Here is a 21,876-nt window from a genome sequence, read left to right as displayed (position 1 = left end):
TCACTTCCTGATTAAAAATTAATAATAAAAAAAGAATTAATCCCACAACAGACCTTGTGTTTTTGGTTTTTTACCATTTTATTATTTAGTTACAAACAAGACAGAGAGGAGCTCCTTTACTTGCCGGGGAGAATGATGCCATCATACTGGGAGAAGAAACAGAAAACAAAACAGTTTTAGTCAAAAGTGAAAAACTGATGATAAAAAATCTGATCATTTATTACGTTAAACATTCGAACATGTCCAAAAATAAAAATATTCACCATGGGAACCATTTTGTTGGCAGCCATATTGGATATTTCCATATGGAGATTCCAGTTTTTTTTAGATTTAATTGAAACTTCAGGGAATATTTTTGGTTTTCTGATGTCTGAGTTTAAACATTAAATGAAGTAAAACTTAAGCTTCGCCACAATGTGAGCCAAAAACAAAAACATATGAAGATTAAATAAATAAAAGATTCAATTAAATTTATACATCAAAGCGGTACATTTTAACGGTTCTTAAAAACTTTGGCTAACAGTACAAAGAACCAGTTCATGTTCAAAATATAAATGTAAACAAATGAAGTTTTTTTTCTGCAATATTTGCATTGAATTTCCAAAAGAACTAAACTGAATCAGAAATCTGCTGTTGGAGCTGATTTTGTGACACTGAGCTGGATTATATGTTTTTTTATTTTATATCATTTCATATTCCAACAGAAAAAAATCCATCTCCTTTTTGCAAAATTTAATGTTTATCTTTATTTTAAAGATAAAATTGTGTTGTATTTCTTTAATGTTTCCTAAAGTAAACATTTAACTAAATTTATGTCTTTTTAAAAAAAAACAATTCATGACATTTGAGGGTCTAAAGTTATTTTTGACTGGAATGAAAGAAAAATGTTTTTTAGGTTACAACGGTCAGTGGTCTAGTCAAAGTCTAGAATTAAGACAACTATATTTAATCCCATATTTTGTATTTTTGAGCCTGATGTTGTAGTGATAACTTCCATGTTTCTCCACAGGTGGGATCAGCAGGTTGAAACCACTTCCTGTTGACCTCTGAACTCACTTTCTGCTGGAACCAGCGCATGGCCTCCTCTTTGCGGATGCGGTGCTTGGCGCCGATGCGACCCGTTTTCCGCTTCTTGTCTGCGATGCTGAAGCCGGGTCTGCCCAGAACCTGGAGGAGGAGAGAGAGGTGAATTAGAGCTGCACCAATCCATATCAATATCTGCATCGATCCATATCAATATCTGCATCGATCCATATCAATATCTGCATCGATCCTGATAATGAAAACGATTCTAAATCAGCCATCTGTGACAACGGTTCACCACATAAACTCCAAAACAAGAAATGTTTGTCTTAATGTGTCAGAATATAACATTAATTTAATTGTAATTCTTATACTTTTTATAATTCCTGTGTTTTTGTTTTTACTGACAAATTGTGCAGTAAAGTCATTTTAACCTTGTTTTCTATAATCTTTGTTTTTCCAGATTATATATCTGCATCGGTCCTGATATCGGTAACAATGTTCCAGATCTATTCACTATAACTCTATGCTTTGTGCTCAGAGCAACACTGTGTTTTCTCATTTATTTTACATTATATTTAAATTTCCTCACTTTCTGCACTGCAAAAACAAAATGTTAAGTAATTTTGGTGGAAAAATGTTTTTAATCAATATTCCTTCATGTTGACAAAACGTTCTAGTTCCACTGGCAGATTATTTCACTTAGAACAGAACATTTTTCTATGTTTCAGGTGAAATAATCAGCCAGAGGAACTAGAACCGTTTATCAACTTAGAACAAACTCATATTCGCGCTGAAGTTATCTGTAAGTTAGTTTTGTCTTATTTCAGTAGACCAACATATTTCCATTAGAAACTGGACAGAAATACTTGATCTTGTGTTTCTGCAGTGAACCGTTTGAAATAATGTTTGTTGTTTATTTTACATGTTTGACCAAAATAATCAACCTATTGTTAGTTTTCTTATTATTTATTTGACATTAACTGTTATGCTTCTAACTGCACTGACTGAACAAATTAAAGTTGTTTTTACATGTTAGATCAAACTTGTGCAGCTGTGGCTGTACTGATGGATTCATCTAATAAATTTGTAATTCAGTAGATTTGTGTTTTAAAAAAGAATCTTTTAAGGGAATTCAGAAATGTTTTCTGTATCGAGTCAGATACAGGAAGTGAAGAAAGTGGATCGGTGAATCTTTGAGACTCAACCCGGTTGATCAAGGTTGGATTGTTTCCATAGAAACGATCGATCCTGTAACATTTTCTCGCAGCTCCTCTGTGACCAGGACGTTCGAGTCTCACCACGTAGAAGTCGAGTCCGTAGATGCCGATGCTGGGGTCGTACTTGATGCCCAGGTCGATGTGCTCCTGGATGCCGAAGCCGAAGTTCCCGGTGTCCGAGAAGTTGTTCTTCCTCAACTCGTACTCGCGCACCTGAAGGCAGCAGAGGAGAGGAACGTCACTGTACGGCAAGCAGTCAGTTTTTTTCTCTGCAGATTCATGTTGTCATTATTACAAGAATACGGTAAAAAGTCATAATAATACGAAAACAATCAGAAAGTTACAGGATAAAGTTATTTTATGAGAACTACAGTACAAGGAATAAGTAACTTGAAAGAATGTTGAGCATCTTGTGAAGTTTTACTTTGATAAAAGTTTTATGGATAATCTTAACACGTCAACATCTTTGAACCGATAACAGATTCTCCCATTGTAACAAGTTTTTTCTTGTAATTTTAATTTTCTGGTAAAATTGCATCGTTTACCTCACAGTAGGGACGACAAAGAACAGTCAGGTTTTGAAAATATTTATCCTCATTTCTCATAAACAACAAAAAAAACAATGACAAAAACAATAACTACAATCAGAAATCAGGTCTGGTCTGACAAAAAAATTAATGAATAAATCTGATTATATTTTTAAGCCATATGGCCCAGTCTATGTGAAATGTAAAAAAACTAGATGACAGAAAAATTATGGCATCTAAAAAAAACCAATGTTCCACAGCAGATGATCAGGATCTGAATCAGACAAAAACAAAGATTCAAAGTCTAAAAAAAACTTTAGAAACTTTAAACAAACTATCCGTTTAAAACTGTTTCCACAACATTTACACTCAAATTACACATTTTTCAGACATGTTTACAATAAACTGCTGGTCCATCGTTCCCAAAAAGGTTCAAATGTCATTTAATAGTTTAAACATGGGCAAACTTCAATCTTACACATAGAACTATTTAAACTAGACCTGGTCTGGTGTTAAAGCTATACCAAGATAGAACCAGTAGCGCAGTTAAAACCAACCAGATTCTCCCCAACATGTCGGTGCTCATCATCAGCTGGCTGAAAAAAACAAACTATTTTCCCTCATAGTTGAAAGACAAATTAATTTTTTATGTTAAATTTGTTTAACAGTAGAAAATACAGCCTTTTTAATTAACAGAATTAAAGCCGTTATTTACAGCCTCACCTTCAGCCCTTTCTCCAGGATCTCCTCTGCTTTGGCCCCACGGACGGTGCAGTGGACAGCAATCTTTTCATTCCTGCGAATGCCGAAGGATCTCACAGTATAGCGGGCTGCGGAGAGACGAACGGGCCCAGAATCAGAACACACCTCCGGCATTCAGTCCCACCGGCCGGCCGGACCCAAACACTGACCCTTAGAGAAGACGGGAGTCTGTCCGGTCAGCTGCTCCAGCACCTTGGCGGCTCTGGTCAGTCTGTCTCCGCTTTCGCCCACGCAGATGTTCAGGCAGAGCTTCCTGATGCGCAGCTCTCTCATGGGGTTCTCCTTCTTCTCACCCTGGTCCTGCAGGGAAAAACACACACAGAGGATTATTTAGCAGCAAAACTCACCTGACAGCTGCTGTCATATCTAGTTAAAGCACCTAACTAACCCAGGCCGCAGTTAACCTGCTAACGAAACCCCTTTCAACACCTAGGCAGCTCTGTGGAGCTGGCTGTCAGAAACACACGCCGGGTGGAGAACATGTCTGAACATCTCCCCGGTAGCATTAGCATCAAAACAGATCTCAGATCTGTCCGAAATGTAATGAACTCACAGCTCAAATATTAACGGAATCCCGTCGAGAAACTACGCGACACGTTTCAACACCTTCAGCAGAATGTTTACCCGAACTATCAGTGAAATAAACAGTTTTCAGAGGCCATCCTGTTAGCATCGGTAACCTTAGCTAATTTAACCTACATTTGTGGTGCTTATCTAACAAATACAGCGGCAGAAACAAAGTTCATCTTTGGGTCCGTGTGTCTGAACAGCGAATAGCCGATAAATCAGCTTTAACACCCCGATGATTGTAGATTTAAACCGTAACTTCGTGTGAGTTCAATGCGACATTACACTCACCGCCATATTGGATCGCTTAGAAAAGGACGACACATTTCCGGCGGGACAGCTTTATAGCCCAGTGTGCGCCTTCAATTGATCCCCCCGGAAATAAAAGACAGCAACGAGAGGGTTCCGCTTAAAGAGTACCGTTTAAATCCACACTACTATCCTTTCTTCTAAATATTATTTTAAAATCATACTTATATTCTTCTTATTTTTATTTAAGAGTACTACAATGCGTAATAATAGCCTAATTAGCTTTAATATATTATTTTATTATTATAGTGAAATATTTAATAGTTCACATTAGTATTAACAATAGTAATGCAAACTATTGTTAATACTAAGAAATATTTATTATTATTATTATTATTATTATTATTATTATTATTATTATTAATAAAGTACAGTGTAAAAATAATTGCCAGATATCAATATTGCATTTATAGTTGAAGGTAAAGGAAATCCAATAAAACATTAATCTATTAATAAGAGCATAAATGCAATAAATATTACGTATACTTTGAAAAAGAAAAACTGTTGTGGCAAATGAGGATTAATGAATGAATGAATGATGATAATTATATTACTGTTTTTTAATCCTTACAGGTCACAAAGCACTAAAATACAAAGATGGCAATGACTTAGGCTAAATATATTATGACCAAAAAGAATTTTGCTGCAATCTGAAAAAGATTGAACATTTCATTTTTAGAAAAGGATACTTATGTTTGTTTCCCAAGGAAGCTTAATTTAATAACATGTTATTCTGATTTAAAAATAAACATACAATTAAAATCTTTTCAATATTTTCTGATACAAACTTTATTACGCATATTAGTCACAAACCTTTTGGTTTTTATTTTTGCAGATGATGCAGCCGCTCTTTGTTCTGATCAGGATTTAAAGCAGCTTTAGGATGAAATTATCCAAAAGCAAATTTATGTTGGTTGGAAATTGAAAAAAAAAATCATAGAATAACTTACTAACTGATAGTGGATTCAGTAATTAATTAGTGTCTATGCAGACATGGACATGTGCATGTTTATAAATGCATGTATGTGTGTCCATATACAGGATTAGCATTTTGGTTAAGAAATTGTATGTAAACTTGGGGCTAGCGCTGGCTAAGCCACTCCTTCTTCCTGCTTCCTTTCAAAGAAATGAAAAACACACATTAAGATCTGCTGAGATCTGAAATGTTGCGATGGATACAGGAATCAGGCATAACATTATGACCAGAAATGGCAGCCCGACTAGTCAGCAACTCATTCAAATCTTCAGGCTTCCCTGTTTTTCCTGTAACATCAACTTTGAGGAAAACCTTTTCACAAGATGATTCGTCTTATTCACCTCTCCTGTCAATAGTCATAATATTATATCTGATTAGTGACTAAAATACACAGAAATGTAAGAAATAGAAATTAATATTTTGAATTTTTTTTCTGTATTTCTGCCTGATTTTTATTATTTCATCTACATTTTGGCCTAGTTCATGGGTGTCCAGTTCCAGTCCTCAAGAGCCGCTGCCATTAGCTGCGTTTCCATTAAAAATGTGATTAAAACTTTGTTGATATTTCGCAATTGCAGTGTTTCCACTAAATAAGAAACACATTTAAAATCACATGTGAATAAGTTTATTCACGCAAAAATTTATTAAAAGGTCATCCTCCCACTACTTCCTGTTGTCTTCTTTGTCGTTTCCGCCAGTAATAACATCCTGTTGTTGATCATGTGACTCGTGTGATCCAGAAAAAGAAGCATTTCGACTACAGTTTTGCGAAATATACAAATTTCAATACTTAGTTGAGGTGAGGAACCACCTCAAGCAAAAACCCATTTCAGGTTTTTCAAAATTGACATGTTTCCATTAAACAAATTCACTTTCGTAATTCCAATTTGCTCAATTTTATAATTAATGGAGATGCAGCTAATTTTCTATGGTTTTTTTGTTTCAACACAGCTGATTGAAATGCTCCAACTCACTCCTCAGAGCGTCATAAAGTTCAGCTGATGAACCATCGTTAGATTCTGGTGTGTTGAACCTGCATAGTGACCCGATGACTGACTTTGGACACCAGTGGCCTAGTTAAAAACAGAGGAACTTAAAACCAAAGACCACAGCTACAACAAACACCAGGATGAGCATCAGCCAATCAGAAGAAATCAGTGGGTGGGATTTTTCAGGAAGTTCTTCTGGGTTCATTTCGGTTCCGATGGTGACTGGTTTCAGAGAAGGAAGAAGAGACGGAGGCCGCAGCAGCGGCAGACCTTCCTTCATCTGCTCCTCTAGGACTTTGACTAGGAACTCCTGAGCTCTGCGAGGAAACATGGACGTTGCGAAGAGGTTGCTCTCCTGAACAAAGAAGTGAGGGAGCGAGCCTGTGCGAGCGTGTTTCTGTAGCGCAGCAACCAGCTGCAGGAAGCAGGAAGGAAGCTGCTGAGGAGCCCAGTAGGAATCATCATACCTGACAGGAAATATTCATAAATAAATAAATTACTGATAAACCAAGAACTGCATAAACATTTCTTCAGATTTCCCTCCAAACAGCTTGTTTCCTGTAAATTGGTCTTTATTACTATTTCTCCAGCCTTTCATATAAATCTTTCACCATTCTTGTAAATTTAAATTTAATTTGTTTGGTGGGGGCAATACACATTCATTTCTGTAAATGCTCCAGAATTATCCAAAGGGCTACTTTTCACCTGTTCTTGGACAATGAGTAATTTGTCTAGTTAAAAAAAATTAAAATGACTTAACTAATACAATCAGTAAATACAAAACAAAGGAAATTATAAAAAGTATAAGAAATATCTAAAACTAAATTAAATTAAGATGGTCACACAGTGAATTTCTTGGACACATTTTTAAGACAAATTGAAATTCTTGACTTGGGAGAGCTTGAAAATAAATGCACAACACACTTTTCAGATTGTTTCATATAAATTTGGTGTTATAACCCCCAAAAAGTGTAATAATCAGTGAGAAGGAATGCTTTATCGAGCCACAGTGTGAGGTGTCTGGTCCGCACCTGGTGGACAGAGTGCGCAGGAAGGCCGTCTTGCCGTGATACGAGCACAGGTCCTCCAGCTCTTTGGGATAGCGCCGTTTCAGACCCTCAATGAGAGACTTCAGCAGCATGAGGCACTGTTTGCTGGAAAATAATGAGGCAGATTAATCCATGCAGGTTCAACAGGATGAAACAGAACATTTCTGAAGAGCAGCGACCGATCAATAAATCAGCAAAGAGAAAATTCCCTTTTTGTTCTCATTAAGAACAAAAATGATTGTTCTTAATGAGCTGGAGACAATTTTCACACAACATGATGAGCACAGAGACCCAGAGAATGCTGAATCATCGGTTGCCATGGTGATGCAGGGCGGGAGAAGTCAAACAGCCAATCAGAAACACAAACAAGAACTGTTTTAATTTTAATCAGTCACTGTGTGAAAGCTATCTGGTGTGTGTGTGTGTGTGTGTGTGTGTGTGTGTGTGTGTGTGTGTGCGTGTGTGTGTGTGTGTGTGTGTGTGTGTGTGTCTCTGCACTCTGGGCTGATTGGACAGAAATACTTACGTTTAGATACATAAGTGAAGATTAAACTGAAACCTTAACAGGAGGTTGAATCATAAAAAATCTAAATATTTCCCAGACTCAGAATCTGGAGTAACATCATCTGTGCTGCTTTAATCACATAAACTGTGATTATTTAAAAAGTGCAACATGCAAATTCACTGAGATAAAGTCCAGCTTTCTGTGAGCAGTTTAAACTTTAGATGATGGTTGCAGTGGACAGCATGGCTGCGTTTCCTGTTATTTTAATGAAAGGAGTCTGTGGGGAAACGTTCACACATCATCTAATTTCTGAAACATGTAGAATACCGCTGCATGTTTTCACGTGTTTGTTAATTTAAAAAACAGGTAAATAAGCAGAAATGTGCCAAAAATGATAATATAGTTTAATGCTTTTTGTCTGGGACCTTTAAGTGTTAGGAGATTTGTATAAAAATAATTTCCCAGAAAGTTGTGGAGCTGAATTTGAGCCTCACCGGCAGCATTTGGTGCCTCCGCTCTCACAGCAGGTCTTCTTGTTGCCGTGAGACGTGATGATTTTCTTCTCAACGTGAGAGAAAGAAATCCTCCAGCTTTCTGAAAAACAGCCAGAATAAAACCAGGATCGCCAGATGGTGGAGATCAGGAAGCAGATTAATGTCACTTTACACATTTAACCACTGATTATTTCACTGAATCCAAATGTTTAGTCTAATACTGTATTTAACAAAGTTTAATAGAAGAATTAATGTGCTGTATTCTTTCTTTTTGAATAAAAAATAGTTTATGGATCTATTTACTATGAAATTAAAATGAAAAAGAGAAATACTTTGTGCCTAAGACTTTTTATTTCACACTAAAGAATCATTAAATACGTCATTGAAATTCTCATAAGTTCCCTCCTGAGGGCCACATTTGTACCGTTTTGAGCTGCAGTTGGGGGCCACAAAATAACTGTTAAGTGCAACAAATGGCCTGGTGCCACACATTGGGAACCTTTTTTTTATCCAAGCTGATTCATTTATTCTTTTAGTAAAGTTAAAATATTAAACATGAGGCCAGACACATGAGCTTGTCCAAAAAGGTCAGGTGAATAAATTGAGTTTCCAGTTGAAACCACCAGATGGAGCTAAAGGCAAACATCTGAATTTGTAATGATATAAAATGTCTTCTTCTCACCTTTGGCGTCTTCACTCAGTTTCCGTCCTTTCTGTCTTTTTGGAACAAAGTAACAAGGTAAGCTCCTGATTTCCTGGCAAAACTTCGTTCCCAGCCATCTGTCCACATCTGGGCCGTTTCTCACCGCAGGGGGCCAACTCTGGACCTCCAGGCAGAAACAGCAGCTAACATTTCAAACTCATCAGAGAAACTGTTACTGTTGTGTCATTAACACTATTCCAGACTGAACAGCACAATCCGGTGTGTTTTGATGTTGTTTTGAAACAGAATTGCAGTTAAATTCAGGTCTGGACTTTGACTAGGCCATTCTGACCAGCAAATCTGCTTCAATCTTAATCGTCCCATAATATCTCTGATTGTCCTGCTGGACAGCTAAATTGAATAAGTTAACATACAACTAAATTTAGACGGTCATATAGCCAATTTAAAAACTCTTTGAATGTTTTAAGACAAATTGTCTCTTATTAGGATTTTGTTTGATAAAGCAGAACAATCTGGCACCAAGTCATGAACATTAACTCTTTATAAAGGAGTGAAGAGATCATCATGCTCACTTTGGAACATTTTTATAGTAAGTAAGCCTGTCGCAGTGATCAATTTATTTCTCTCACGTTGAGAAGCGATAAATTAAAGTGAACTTTCTGTTCTGAAATGTTTTGAAGGAGCAGATTTATTGATTATTGATTACCTCCAGAGCTGGAACGACGTCCACAGAAATCAGCTCCTCCCCGCCGCTGTCTCTCCGGCACAGAGACAGAGTGACGGCGGGAGAGTTGGGCTTCTTCCTGTTCAACTCCCACCGGCAGCGATGATCCGGGACTGAACAGCAGAGAAACACAAACCAGAGTCAGAACCTTTACGGTTCAGAGACGTTCAAACATCCGTCCATATTCTAGACCTGAGAATCCATGCAGAGCCTGGAACCGACCAGGAGGCGCGAGGCGGCGCACGCTCTTCACACACAACCTAGCTAATCAACGCAAATATTTATCTTTATTCTGCTAATATCAAAAAACACAATTTCATAATTGCAGTGTTTCCATTATTATTTTTTACAGCCACTTATAGCACAATCAAGTAACTATGTGAAAATGTCATATTCAGTTGTCATAAAACTGCTATAAATATCAAATATAACTTTAGAGAAATTAGATTTTGTAATTTAACGCCTTGAAATTGTGTCTGTTTCTTTAAATGTTCCTGCTCCTCCTTCAGGAAGTCATCACAACATGGTTCCTCACTTCACCCTTTCCTGGGGAGGAACTGCGTCTCCAAGCAAAGCTGCACATTGTTCAAAAACAAAACAATCCTTGTACCGCTTCCTGTCGTCTTCTTCAACATTTCTGACAGTAGTAAAACCTGGTTGTTGATCATGTGACTCGTTTGATGTGAAAAAGGTGTTTCCATTGCAGTTCTCCGAAATAAATCTATTTTAATACGGCTGAAAAAACACCACATGCCAAAAACCTTATATAGAAAAAAAAGATTTTTTTTCAAAATTGCTGTGTTTCCGTTAAGCAAATTTATTTTCGTACTTTCAATTTGTGCAATTTTATGGATAATAGAAACACAGCTACTGGCACCGACAGTCAGTTTGGAGAACTGATAGAATTAAAATAATAACCTATATAAATACTAATCATTATATTTAGGGAGGCCTCCCTGAAGAGAGCGGTCAACATGAATGTTTTGATTAAGGGAGCGGTTGCAGCCAGTTTCAGCAGATAATCGCTTCCTGTGCCCCTGACACAAAAGATTGTGTGAAGCTGTATAACTTGTTTTCATTTAATCGTACATGAACATGTGTTCCAGAAGATATGCGGTGCAACTCTGATTCATTTGTGTGATTCAGGGCTCGGCAGGATGAATTCAGAGCGGGTTGAGATTGTAACCGAGTACGTTTCTGTCCGTTCTCCTCGCGAATATAAGAAATCTAACTCTTTTGTCTTTCCTCTTTGTGTTATTAATGATATTTTAGGATGTTTAAACCTGACAAGAACCCAAGCAGGAGGAGAACATGCAAACCCCCTGCAGGAAGACCCCAAACAGAAACAAAAATCTGACACGAGTGAACCCAGATGCTCAGACTTCAGCATCAGAGCGGTAGAGTAGGGGAGAACCACAGACCTCTGTAGGTCTTCAGGAACTTGCGGACGAGACGGAACATCTCCGTCAGGATTTTACTGGACGACAGGGTGAGCCTGTCGTCCAGCAGGAAGTCCTTGATGGGGTTGCGCGTGGGGCGGGTCAGGTCGATGCGGTAGAACAGGCCGGCGTCCAGCGTGGTGATGTTGAAGCGAGAGGGAACCAGAAGCTTCAGCATCATGTCGAACTCATCAGGGATGCCGATCTGAAGGAGAAACAGAGTCCAACTCTGACCGGATTTACTTTCCAAACCAGACAACATTCAGACGATTTTATTCCTCCTATCAGTTATTCTGAAAAAAATACAAAATCCTACCAAGTATTTTAGTATCTTAGTACATAAAACAAAACTAATTTATAAATAACTCTACAGCAAGACGTAGGAGTTTGTTTTTAGTCAATAATTCCTTAATGTTGTTGGAATATTCTTAGTTCATTGGCAGATTATTTCACTCATAACAAGTTTTTTCGCTTGTTGTAAGTTCCAGTCAGTGGAACCGGAGCGCTTTTAAACTACAGGTTCTGGTCCGTTTCCCCTGACCTCACCTTGACCTTCTCAAAGTAGCTTCCTGTGGTGAGGAAGTTGGCCGACTGGAACAGCAGCTGGTCGCTGTTGTTCTTCAGGAACCTCAGCAGGTTCTCCCTGAAGTCGTTGACCACCTCGGCGGCCCAGGAGCGGTCCTTCTGCCGGATCTTCAGCTCCTTGGCCCGCAGCTTGATCCGTTGGGCCAGATCGGGAGGGATGGGAACCGGTTCCTTTACCGACAGGGAGCTTTCCACTGCAGGGCGACGGTGGCGAGTACGGCGCCAAAGTAGGGACATTGTAGGTAGAAAAAAGGAGTAAATTACTGCCAAAAATCTCTCAATTTTCTAAAAAAAAAAAAAAAAAACAAGGAAATTTCTGGGTTTGAAAAGTCAAAGTTTTTTTCTAGAAAAATGTTGACATTTGAAATTCAGAAAATTTCTATTTTTATGGAAAAATTCTGAGATAAATCTAAAAATGTTCTAGTTTTTTGCTGAAGTTTACTCCTCCTTCCTTTGGTTTCTGTCTACAACGGTCCAGTTGGAAAACGATTCCTCAAACCTGGACTGATCATCGCTTTTACCTGAGTCTTGCTGCTGAACTCTTGACCTTCGTCTCACAGGAGAGACGACCTCAGGCTGATTGACCTCTGTGTCCATCCTTCAGTCGTCTCAGACTTATAATGAAAATTCAGAGAGAAAAATCTGCAGAGGAAGCAGAAAACGGCCGGCGGCAGTGAGATGGCGAGCAGCAGCGTTCTGGATCAGCCGCAGCTGATGGTTGTTTTTTAGGCAGACTTATGAAGACACCGTTGCAGTAACCAATGCGACTAAAGATAAACGATCCAGCCTTCGCTGTGACATTAGTCCTTTAATCCCTTCACGTTATAAATGGCTGACTTTGTAACTGTCTTTATGTGTCTTTGAAGGTTCAAACCCAGATTTCAGCTGATCTTTGGTTTCCAGCTGTAATCTGTGTGTTGACTCTAGATCTATAACTCTAGATCATCCCGCTTCAGCTCCCAAGATAATAACTTCAGTTTAGTTTCTGTTCAGCTGGAAAATCGTTTGCGTAGTTTTGAGAGCTAATCTGATTTCTGAGCTAATGAGATCATTTAGATATTGGACATAGAGACCCCAGGACCGAACCTTGGGGTACCCCACATGTGACTTCTGTTCACTTCAATGAAAAGTTACCTGTTGACACAAAGAGATCCCAGTTCTTCAGGTCAGATTTCAACTCGTGATAAAATACATCCTAAACCTGCAGATGAAAAACAGATTTCATTGACTGTAATTCGTTTTGTAATCTATCTTTTATTTTTTGTTTTGTTTATAAACTATGTATGCGTGTGAATGAGAGAAGTGAGAGAAAGAGCTGCAGTTTGGTCCATCTAGCCAAAGGTGGGTTTTTCATTGAAGACTGCGGTTACCATGGAAACCAGAATGAAAGACCTTAAATCATCATAAAGCCTGTCTGAATAATAATAATAATAATAATAATAATAATAATAATAATGATAATAATAAAGTATTGAACTTTGATTCAAATGTTCTACTTTATTCAGGAACTACTGGATGACTAAACCCAGGTCCTTAGAGCTTAATGTTGTTTTTAATTGAACTACAGATGAACTCCGGCAGTAAAATGCGTTTCCAGGAAGGATGAGACAAAATGAGACGTTCAGCTCTTCAATCCCGGAACATTCCCTAAATTCAAACATTCCCTGAGCTGGGAGAAGGAAGTGGCAAAAGTTTTCCTGAAATACTTTATTAATTTATTTACTTTCAGACTTGGATGTAGAAATGTATGAAAAACAATATTTTGGCGATGAACAAAACGGATTGTGTTGTTGTTCCTTTAGTCCGGATCACATGCTGGGATGTTTTATGACTTTGCTTGTAAAGCATGTTGTTTAAATGACCTGCTTTTTAAATAAAGTCAATCTCAACACGAAAATTATATCTAGATGATTAACTAAACAGCTAAACCACAGAACACACAGCTATCCCAGTTGAACTTTATTAACCAGTTAAAACCAGTCGAACCACCGGCTGATTTAATTAAACACCATTAAAATCATTATAAACCCCAAAAATATTAGTTTTGGATTCAACAGAATTAATGAATGAAAATAAGGCAGCATCACTCACCTGGGTCAGGTCCTGCTGTGAAAATGTCGTGTCCCTGAACCGGACCTGGAACCGAGCCGCGTCACGTAACCCAACAGAACCTGAGCTCTGCTGTGATTGGTTGGAAGCGCTGATTAGGTTTCACTTTCATCTACCTGGAAGCGTCATAATTGAAACCACAAACTGTAACTATAGTGTACGGAAACACTGGAATGCCAAAAATAAAAATCATTTTGGGAAAAATATGCCATCACTTTACTGCAATATAATTACAATAAAGATTCTTGTGAACAAGTTTAGCCTCAAACTTTTTCCATTCACATTTATTTTAACATCCATGTAGGCTGGCTTTTCTATGCCTAATAATTGTTAGTGTTTAGTTTACAAACTAAAGATTTAGCTTTTAGCTAAATATATGCCCTAAAACAAACTAAATATTTAGCTCTAAACTAGTTAGCCAAAACTAAATATTTAAGTGTAAACTAAATATAAAACTACATATTTAAATACAAAATATAATCTTATATTTAAACTAAATATTTAAATCTTTAGCTTACAAATTACCATAATTAGCTCCAAAATAGTAAGCTAAAACGTAATATTTAAATATTTTGTTTTAAACTAAATATTTAAACATTTAGTTTTATATTTAAATATAAGTTATATATTTAAATATATATTCCAAATAGTACAGTAAATATTTAATTTGCAAATTAAATATTTAACTCTGAACTAAAGCTAGTTAGAAAGCTAAGTATTTAGCTTAAAAATAAATATTTAACTCCAAATTAAATAGTTATCATGCAAGCTATATTTCAGTTTGTATACTAAGTTTTAGTTTTAAACCAAAGTTACGTTTGCTAGCTAAATATTTAGTTTGTAAACAGATTTAAGAGAAAAGGCACATAAAACAGGAGAAGTGTGTTTGATTCTGTGGTATTTTTATTGTTTTGGCTTCATCTTAGTTAAACCAGAGCTTCCAGGTGAAGGCGGAGAAGCCTCCTTTCCTGCGGAAACTTTTGCGATGAGCTTTAATCAGCATAATCCAGTCCTTGAGTAGAGATCTGTGCCTCAGAGAAGAAGACGGCTGGTGAGGATGAGGAGGAGCCGCGGCTTTCTGCTGGACGTCCTGCATGAAGATTCATTTCTTCTTGTCGGCCTTCTGCGCAGACTTGGTGACCTTTCCGCCGGACGGAGCCTTCTTCTCCACCGACTTGATGACGCCCACGGCCACCGTCTGCCTCATGTCGCGGACGGCGAAGCGACCTGAGATCGAAAGAAAACGTCACCAGTGATTGATGCCGAACTATCGATTCTCAAGTCCAGGGATCAATACTTTCAATATCCGGTCATCTGAGATAATGTATCTTAACAAAAGCAGGTTAGAAAGTAACAAAATTAGTTGGTCTATTTTTTAGTGTAAATATCTTAGTACACTTGAAATAAGACCAAACTAACTTTTGAGATATAGATATAGATTTAGGAGGTTGTGTGTCTCTGTGTGTACCTGCAACGGACGGACGGACGGACGGACGGATATAATTATTTAACATTGATAAAAAAAAGTACTAGCTAAACTGGCAGATTATTTCACTTGTTAAAAATGTTTTGTTATGATTAAATTATCTGCCAGTGGAACTGGTACTTAGTATCGGCCAATATTTGTGATTTTTTTATCATATCGGTATCGGAGCAGTAAATAAAACTGGGCCGATCCGAAACACCGACATTTATTTTTACCTTGTTTCCGGCTGTTTCTGCTCTTTTTTACTACAAACGTGTTGAAACACTGGTGATATTTATATAGTGTTGGTAAATATTGGCTATATAACAGAAATATTAACATAGCATATCAATATTGGCCCAGATTTTCATATCAGTGCATTGCAGTGACATCTTGGGTTCTTTATGAAGCCAAAATTTTAAGTACACCACTTGTTTTTAGATTTAGTGGCATCAGATCAGTGTCGCCGATTCCACCTGAATTGTTTTAACATCAATAAAGTTACGTCACCAGTTTGTGTCCGGAAACTTAAACAAAGCGACCCCCAGTGGAGGGGCTGACTCACCCAGTGGGGGGTACTGGGAGAAGCTCTCGACACACATGGGTTTCCCAGGCACCATGGTGATGATGGCGGCGTCGCCGGACTTCAGGGCCTTGGGGTTGTCCTCCAGCTTCTTGCCGGAGCGCCGGTCGATCTTCTCCTTGAGCTCGCTGAACTTGCAGGCGATGTGAGCGGTGTGGCAGTCCAGAACCGGGGCGTAACCCTGGGCGATCTGCCCTGGGTGGTTCAGGATGATCACCTGCAAGAGGAGCGACTCTTCAATTAAAGAAACAAGCACCGCCCTCTTAAACGAGGGAATCAGTCAGTGTCAGAGTTGGGTAGTAACCAGATACATTTACTTAAGTTTTTATCCACTGTGAGTTTGTTTGAGTCAAAGATTCACCTGCAGTTTTATATTGTTGCTGTTATTTTATAATTATGTTATTTACAAAATTTATTTTCATTTTTGTTTCTAAATATTAAATGATTGATAATTTGATCAGTAACCAAATATTTTTTTACTATTACTTGAGTGCAAGTAATAGTAAACAACTTAGAAGATTGGCTGCATCTGATCCAGATAAAAAGTTCTGGTTCTGCTTTGTGTCAGTAAACGGGTTCTGCGGCTCACCTGAGCGGTGAAGTTCTCCGCAGCCTGAGGCGGGTCGTTCTTGCTGTCTCCAGCCACGTTGCCACGGCGGATCTCCTTGACGGAGACGTTCTTCACGTTGAAGCCGACGTTGTCGCCGGGCAGAGCTTCGGGCAGAGACTCGTGGTGCATCTCCACAGACTTCACCTCAGTGGTCAGGTTGGGGGGAGCGAACGTGACGACCATGCCGGGCTTCAGGATGCCGGTCTCAACACGGCCCACGGGGACGGTTCCGATACCTGAGAGACAGAGACAGGAAAGTCACTGGGTGTGAGTTGTGTGCTTCAGGTTAGAAAACCCTCAAAAATCTACAAAAATGGCTGGAAATATTATTTTATCTTGACATTATGTGCTGCTTGTTATGTTTATTTTACTCTAAACTCGGCTTAGAATAAGTATGGAATAGGGTGTAAATACTTTCTGACATGCATATACACACATATATACAGTGGTGGGTATACTTACTAAAAAGTTAGTTGCACTAACCATAAAGTTATAAACATTAGTTTCCCTACTGCATTATACCAACATGGTATTTAGCTGAAGCTAATGCTAAAGTTCTAGATCTACTACATTTAATTGACAAAACATTATAACACAGTACACTGCCTTCAATGCTGTCAAATTTGTTATTGTTTAAATTAATCTAGGGGAAGCTAAGTTCGCTAAATATTCTCAAAGTTAACGAAAGTGCTAAACAGAAACATTGGCTGCGTTATTAGCGCTTTAGCTGTATCACTTCTACTCACCGCCGATCTTGTAGACGTCCTGCAGCGGCAGACGGAGGGGCTTGTCGGTGGGACGGGAAGGCGGCATGATGGAGTCCAGGGCCTCCAGCAGGGTCACACCTGTAGCTCCGCCCTCTTTACGCTCGATCTTCCAACCTTTGAACCAGCTCATCTTCAAGTAGAAAAAAGGATTTAGTTCACATGATCGCGATGAGAATTAGTTTGATTTCGACTCTGCGTCTCACCTTGTCGCTGGCCTCCAGCATGTTGTCTCCATGCCAACCAGAGATGGGGACGAAGGCGACGGTGGCCGGGTTGTAGCCGATCTTCTTGATGTAGGCGCTCACTTCCTTGGTGATCTCCTCGAATCTCTTCTGGCTGTAAGGGGGCTCGGTGGAGTCCATCTTGTTGACGCCGACGATGAGCTGCTTCACGCCCAGGGTGTAGGCCAGCAGGGCGTGCTCACGGGTCTGACCGTTCTTGGAGATACCAGCCTCAAACTCACCGACACCAGCAGCAACGATCAGGACGGCGCAGTCAGCCTGGAAAGTTACTTCAGGTTTCAATATTCCAAACACATGAAGCCACAGACATAATAAAGAATAAACTCCGCGTGGACTGCTTTTGCCAGTTGACGCTGACGTGCCTTGGGGCGGCCATCTTGGAGTAGACTCAGTGTTATCTGGCGGCTCAACGAATCACAACTCACTGAATACTAAACTGATTTTCACGTCCTTTGTTGGTGCAAACCTCATTCACACAGCTATCATGGCTACATGAATTGGATTAGCACATGATTCAGCATATTTAGATATTCTTAGTGGGGTTAACGATGACAGAATAGAAAAACAGAAGTAGAATATTCTAATTTGAAGCATGATAATTAATTTTCAAAAACCATGCATCCTCTCATATATTTATGTGTTTATAGAGTAATATTTACCTAACTAACATACAATAATACAAATGTATTATTCAGAAGCATATGAGCCATCAGAGGCGTCTTACTTTTAAAGTGAAATCATAAAGTTTTTTCCTCCTGTGTAAAATTGCTGGTGAATGTTATGATCGTAATATTTGTTTTATTTCTCCAGTAGATTTTTTTGTGTCAGATGATCTAAATCAATATTATAGGATAACTAAAATTACTTTTTAAGATTTACAAAATCCCATTGAACCCCGGCATTACACCAAATATTATAGCTAGTGTTAGTTAGCATTTAGCTGGTGGGCATAAATACAGTACAGTAATATTCTATTCACAAAATATAAACAACGTGTTTGTTTTATTTGTGAAAAGTTATTCCCCAGGCCCTGGCGCCAGTAGTCCATTGATTTAAACTGAAATGTCCAGCAGTGCTGCAGCATCCTCTGCTGTTTTGGTTTAACCACACAGGCAGGACGGCCTCACCAAGATGGCGGCCGTACTTCCTGCGCCTGGGCTGCCAATGCGGGGTCTACTCTTCAGAATGTCTCAGCATGAAGCTAGCGCGGTGGGTTTTACCTGGGAGGTACCAGTGATCATGTTCTTGATGAAGTCCCTGTGTCCAGGAGCATCAATGATGGTCACGTAGTACTTGCCGGTCTCAAACTTCCACAGAGCGATGTCGATGGTGATGCCACGCTCACGCTCGGCCTTCAGCTTGTCCAACACCCAGGCGTACTTGAAGGAGCCTTTTCCCATCTGAGAACAGAACATCACTTTAATGCAGCGTTTCTCAAACTTCAACCCATTTAGATGATAGGTGGTGATGCTGGTAAATCACACGTTTTGAGTTATTTACAGATTCTGAAAGTTTGGATTCTTAGCTTTCCAATAACATCAAACACCTGAAAATCAAAAAACTAAGCAGTTATTTACTACAAGTGCTGTGTACATTAACATTTTTGAGTTCTTAATAACTTAGAAGTGTAATAAAAGAAAAATTGACTTGAGTTGCTTTGGCAGAAAGAAAAATCCTCTTCTGCACCATAAAATATCAAAATGATCCACCCATTTCTATCAACTGTATTTATCTAACAATCTAACACTTCATATTACTTAAGTAAAAAGTACTTTGTAGTAAAAATACTCCAAAAAGTAATTAGTTTTGGAGTAAAACCTAATGTAAGTAAAAGGTCAGTACTCACCCCTAAAAACTTTAAGTCTCATTTTGGAGTTTAATGTGTTAAATCTTGGGTGCATGTTATTGTAGATAGACAAAAAAAGGAGTACTTGTTGTCAAAAAACCCTCTGAAATCTTCAAGAAAAACGAGAACATTTCTCAGTCTGAAAAGTCAAATATTTACTGAAAAAACTCAGAAATTTTGAGATTAATCTCAGAAAATTTCTACAAAAAACTGAAACATAAAAGTTGAAAATTTGCTAGAAATAACTTGGTGTTTTTTAAATTAATCTCAGAAAAATTGGAAATTTCAGTTTTAAAAGTCAAAATTTTTCAACTCTTGAAAAAGAAATCTGGTTTTGAAACTGAAATTTCCATGGTTTTTTTTAAAGATATTTAATGTGTTTATTCTAGCAAATTTCTGACTTTTGGAGCTCATAAACCTCCATATTTTTAAAATTAAAAACAATCAAAGATGAATCTCAAAATTTCCAGGGGTTGGGGGGGTCCTAGCAAATTTCTGACTTTTGGAGCTCAGAAATGTTCTTAATTCTTCTAGAAAAATAGTTTTTAGTGGAACTTTACTGCTCCTTTTTCTTTTCTTACCCACAATGGCCCTAATACGCCATCACATATTTTATTTGCAAGTGAACAAAAATGTATTTTCCTAATATTAAACGTTTTTATTTATGAGCATTTATCGTTTTAAATTTAGCCCATCTCAGTGGCAGTACACATTTCAAACACTAGATGGCAGCCTCCACCACAGAACGTTGCTGTTCCACAGTGATTAGAATCCGAACAGAACCGAGTGCTGCTGGAACCGACCTCGGCCGCCTCCTTCTCGAACTTCTCGATGGTTCTCTTGTCGATCCCGCCGCATTTGTAGATCAGGTGTCCGGTGGTGGTGGACTTGCCGGAGTCGACGTGGCCGATGACCACGATGTTGATGTGGATCTTTTCCTTCCCCATTTTACTCACCGGCTGCAAATAAACGAGGAGCAGCTTTAACATTTCTTCAGGCTTTTAAGTTCACATTTTCCCTAAAACCTGCGACCATTTAATAATTCCTTTAAAATCAGCCTAATTCAATGTCACTCATTTTTCAAAGAGTTTTACAAACTTAAAAGGGTTTTACAGCTGAGCAACATGTATTACGTCATAGAGGATTTTTCTGTAATAAATATTAGCTTTATATGACTTTAAGACACAACTAAAGCAGGCCGTTTTAACATAAAATCGCCCTTACCACACTTAACTGAAATTGGTGTATGATTAGACTTTCTCATTTTGATTGGACAAAGTACCTGTTTGAAATATCTTACTCTGTCTAGAATAAATTGTTGATTTACAATTAAGTTGTATTGAGGCTTCAATCCAAGATATCCGGTTTCTGAAACATGTCAGGTAAATGTCTACAGAGCTTCAAATCTCTCATTTTATTCAGGCTAGTCATTTAAGAGATATCTTGACACCATAATGCAAGACATTTTTAGATATATAGATTAAACTCTTGGAAGTTACACAGCTGTTTGTCAAAATTTAAATAGAACTAATTTTGAAATCCATTTTAGGCTTTATTTCAGATATCTTGAACATTGACTAGTCAGAATGACATTACTGAAAGTTTTCTGACTAGAAAAACAAAGATTTGTGTAACATTTTGCAATTTTAAGGGTTTTTTGACTCCATCTTTAGCTTGGTTTGCGCTATGCTTGACAGCCACTGAGAATTTAATAATTTTAGTAGTCAGAATGAAAATTTTTATTGTTCAGGATAGTCAAACCAAGTCAAGTTATCTGAAAAGCATTTACCCAGTTGGAACCAATTTTATGGTAAAACGGCCTGCCATACCCAGCCAGTCCAGGGGGGAACGTGCTCGTTCCCGACACCGGAGTGACGCACCACGTGCTGCATTAGCGCCGGTCTCCAGCCTCCATGTTGCGCACAGCCGGCCGCCATGTTGTGTAATGTGAACGCGCGCGCCATTAGGAGTGTTCCCGAGGTAGACATTTCTCTCCCCTTCAGTTTACATTAAAAATTGATCCAGAGGCTTTTCTATGCTGATGGAGCTTTTAGTTTTCAGAATTAATCAAGTTTTCCTCCAAAACGAAGCGCCTCCTAAGCCATGCTGTCAAAGTTGAGATTTAAACTCCTGCTGAACTTCCACCTCATTTTCACTCCATCATGCAGTTCAAAACAGTTTCACCAACCTTAGTCCAGCAGCCAAAAGGTCCGAGTTAAAGAAGAGACAAAAAAGGACCGAACTGGAGCCGAGTTGAGTTTTTATACTGGACATGGAGGGAGGGCTGCGCTGCTTCTTGGTTGGTTCCCTCACTCAAACCAAGAGGTGCCATTGGCTGAGAGATGACCGTGTCAGTGGATGGCATGGTCAGGAACAGCTGCACCCCGCTTCAGACCAACCATCCACCCCCAGCTAAAGGAT

At 38.5% G+C, this 21,876-nt stretch overlaps 3 protein-coding genes across 5 annotated transcripts; all 3 read right to left on the bottom strand.

Moving 5' to 3' along the window:
* Positions 1 to 54: 54 nt before the first annotated feature.
* On the bottom strand, positions 55 to 18,741 carry rpl11 (ribosomal protein L11). Of its 2 annotated transcripts, none has more exons than XM_032581802.1 (6): positions 18,737 to 18,741; positions 3,682 to 3,832; positions 3,494 to 3,600; positions 2,325 to 2,456; positions 1,057 to 1,167; positions 55 to 146 (listed from the first exon to the last, which is right to left on the bottom strand). In XM_032581802.1, exons 2-6 carry the CDS (start codon positions 3,803 to 3,805, stop codon positions 117 to 119), a joined length of 504 nt encoding a protein of 167 aa, XP_032437693.1. In that variant the 5' UTR covers positions 3,806 to 3,832; positions 18,737 to 18,741; the 3' UTR covers positions 55 to 116. The 2 variants fall into 2 exon arrangements, with proteins under 2 accessions (XP_032437693.1, XP_032437692.1); XM_032581801.1 differs by lacking the exon at positions 18,737 to 18,741 and adding an exon at positions 4,391 to 4,415.
* Positions 6,024 to 14,006, bottom strand: LOC116731906 (cyclic GMP-AMP synthase). 2 transcript variants are annotated; one of them, XM_032581796.1, is made up of 10 exons: positions 13,925 to 14,006; positions 12,968 to 13,034; positions 12,355 to 12,475; positions 11,795 to 12,027; positions 11,231 to 11,453; positions 9,792 to 9,922; positions 9,104 to 9,248; positions 8,422 to 8,521; positions 7,405 to 7,527; positions 6,024 to 6,840 (listed from the first exon to the last, which is right to left on the bottom strand). In XM_032581796.1, the coding sequence occupies exons 3-10, from the start codon at positions 12,428 to 12,430 to the stop codon at positions 6,462 to 6,464; spliced, it is 1,410 nt and encodes a 469-aa protein (XP_032437687.1). In that variant the 5' UTR covers positions 12,431 to 12,475; positions 12,968 to 13,034; positions 13,925 to 14,006; the 3' UTR covers positions 6,024 to 6,461. The 2 variants fall into 2 exon arrangements, with proteins under 2 accessions (XP_032437687.1, XP_032437688.1); XM_032581797.1 differs by lacking the exon at positions 12,968 to 13,034 and having other exon boundaries at positions 13,925 to 13,998.
* On the bottom strand, positions 14,828 to 21,759 carry LOC116731907 (elongation factor 1-alpha). Its single transcript, XM_032581798.1, has 8 exons — positions 21,644 to 21,759; positions 20,259 to 20,414; positions 18,830 to 19,009; positions 17,571 to 17,867; positions 17,347 to 17,497; positions 16,580 to 16,836; positions 15,973 to 16,207; positions 14,828 to 15,169 (listed from the first exon to the last, which is right to left on the bottom strand). Exons 2-8 carry the CDS (start codon positions 20,400 to 20,402, stop codon positions 15,045 to 15,047), a joined length of 1,389 nt encoding a protein of 462 aa, XP_032437689.1. The 5' UTR covers positions 20,403 to 20,414; positions 21,644 to 21,759; the 3' UTR covers positions 14,828 to 15,044.
* Between the last annotated feature and the right edge of the window lie 117 nt (positions 21,760 to 21,876).

The sequence above is a fragment of the Xiphophorus hellerii genome, chromosome 13 (genome assembly GCF_003331165.1).
Source record: "Xiphophorus hellerii strain 12219 chromosome 13, Xiphophorus_hellerii-4.1, whole genome shotgun sequence".
NCBI lineage: Eukaryota > Metazoa > Chordata > Actinopteri > Cyprinodontiformes > Poeciliidae > Xiphophorus > Xiphophorus hellerii.
This window is presented reverse-complemented; position numbering and strand designations above follow the sequence as displayed.

Bases quoted from the DNA above. Each gene is read 5' to 3' on its own strand.
- rpl11 (XM_032581801.1), bottom strand. The intron at 3,601-3,681 runs GTCAGTGTTTGG...GTCTCTCCGCAG, and splicing joins GACTCCCGTCTTCTCTAAGG to CCCGCTATACTGTGAGATCC. The intron at 147-1,056 runs GTGAGTTCAGAG...TTCTTCTCCCAG, and splicing joins TGCGCTGGTTCCAGCAGAAA to TATGATGGCATCATTCTCCC.
- LOC116731906 (XM_032581796.1), bottom strand. From the start codon at position 12,430: ATGGACACAGAGGTCAATCAGCCTGAGGTCGTCTCTCCTGTGAGACGA. The intron at 11,454-11,794 runs GTGAGGTCAGGG...TTTCTCCTTCAG, and splicing joins GCTACTTTGAGAAGGTCAAG to ATCGGCATCCCTGATGAGTT. The intron at 9,249-9,791 runs GTAATCAATAAT...TTCTGCCTGGAG, and splicing joins ACGTCGTTCCAGCTCTGGAG to GTCCAGAGTTGGCCCCCTGC.
- LOC116731907 (XM_032581798.1), bottom strand. From the start codon at position 20,402: ATGGGGAAGGAAAAGATCCACATCAACATCGTGGTCATCGGCCACGTC. The intron at 17,498-17,570 runs GTGAGACGCAGA...TTCTACTTGAAG, and splicing joins TGCTGGAGGCCAGCGACAAG to ATGAGCTGGTTCAAAGGTTG. The intron at 16,837-17,346 runs GTGAGTAGAAGT...TCTGTCTCTCAG, and splicing joins GGACGTCTACAAGATCGGCG to GTATCGGAACCGTCCCCGTG.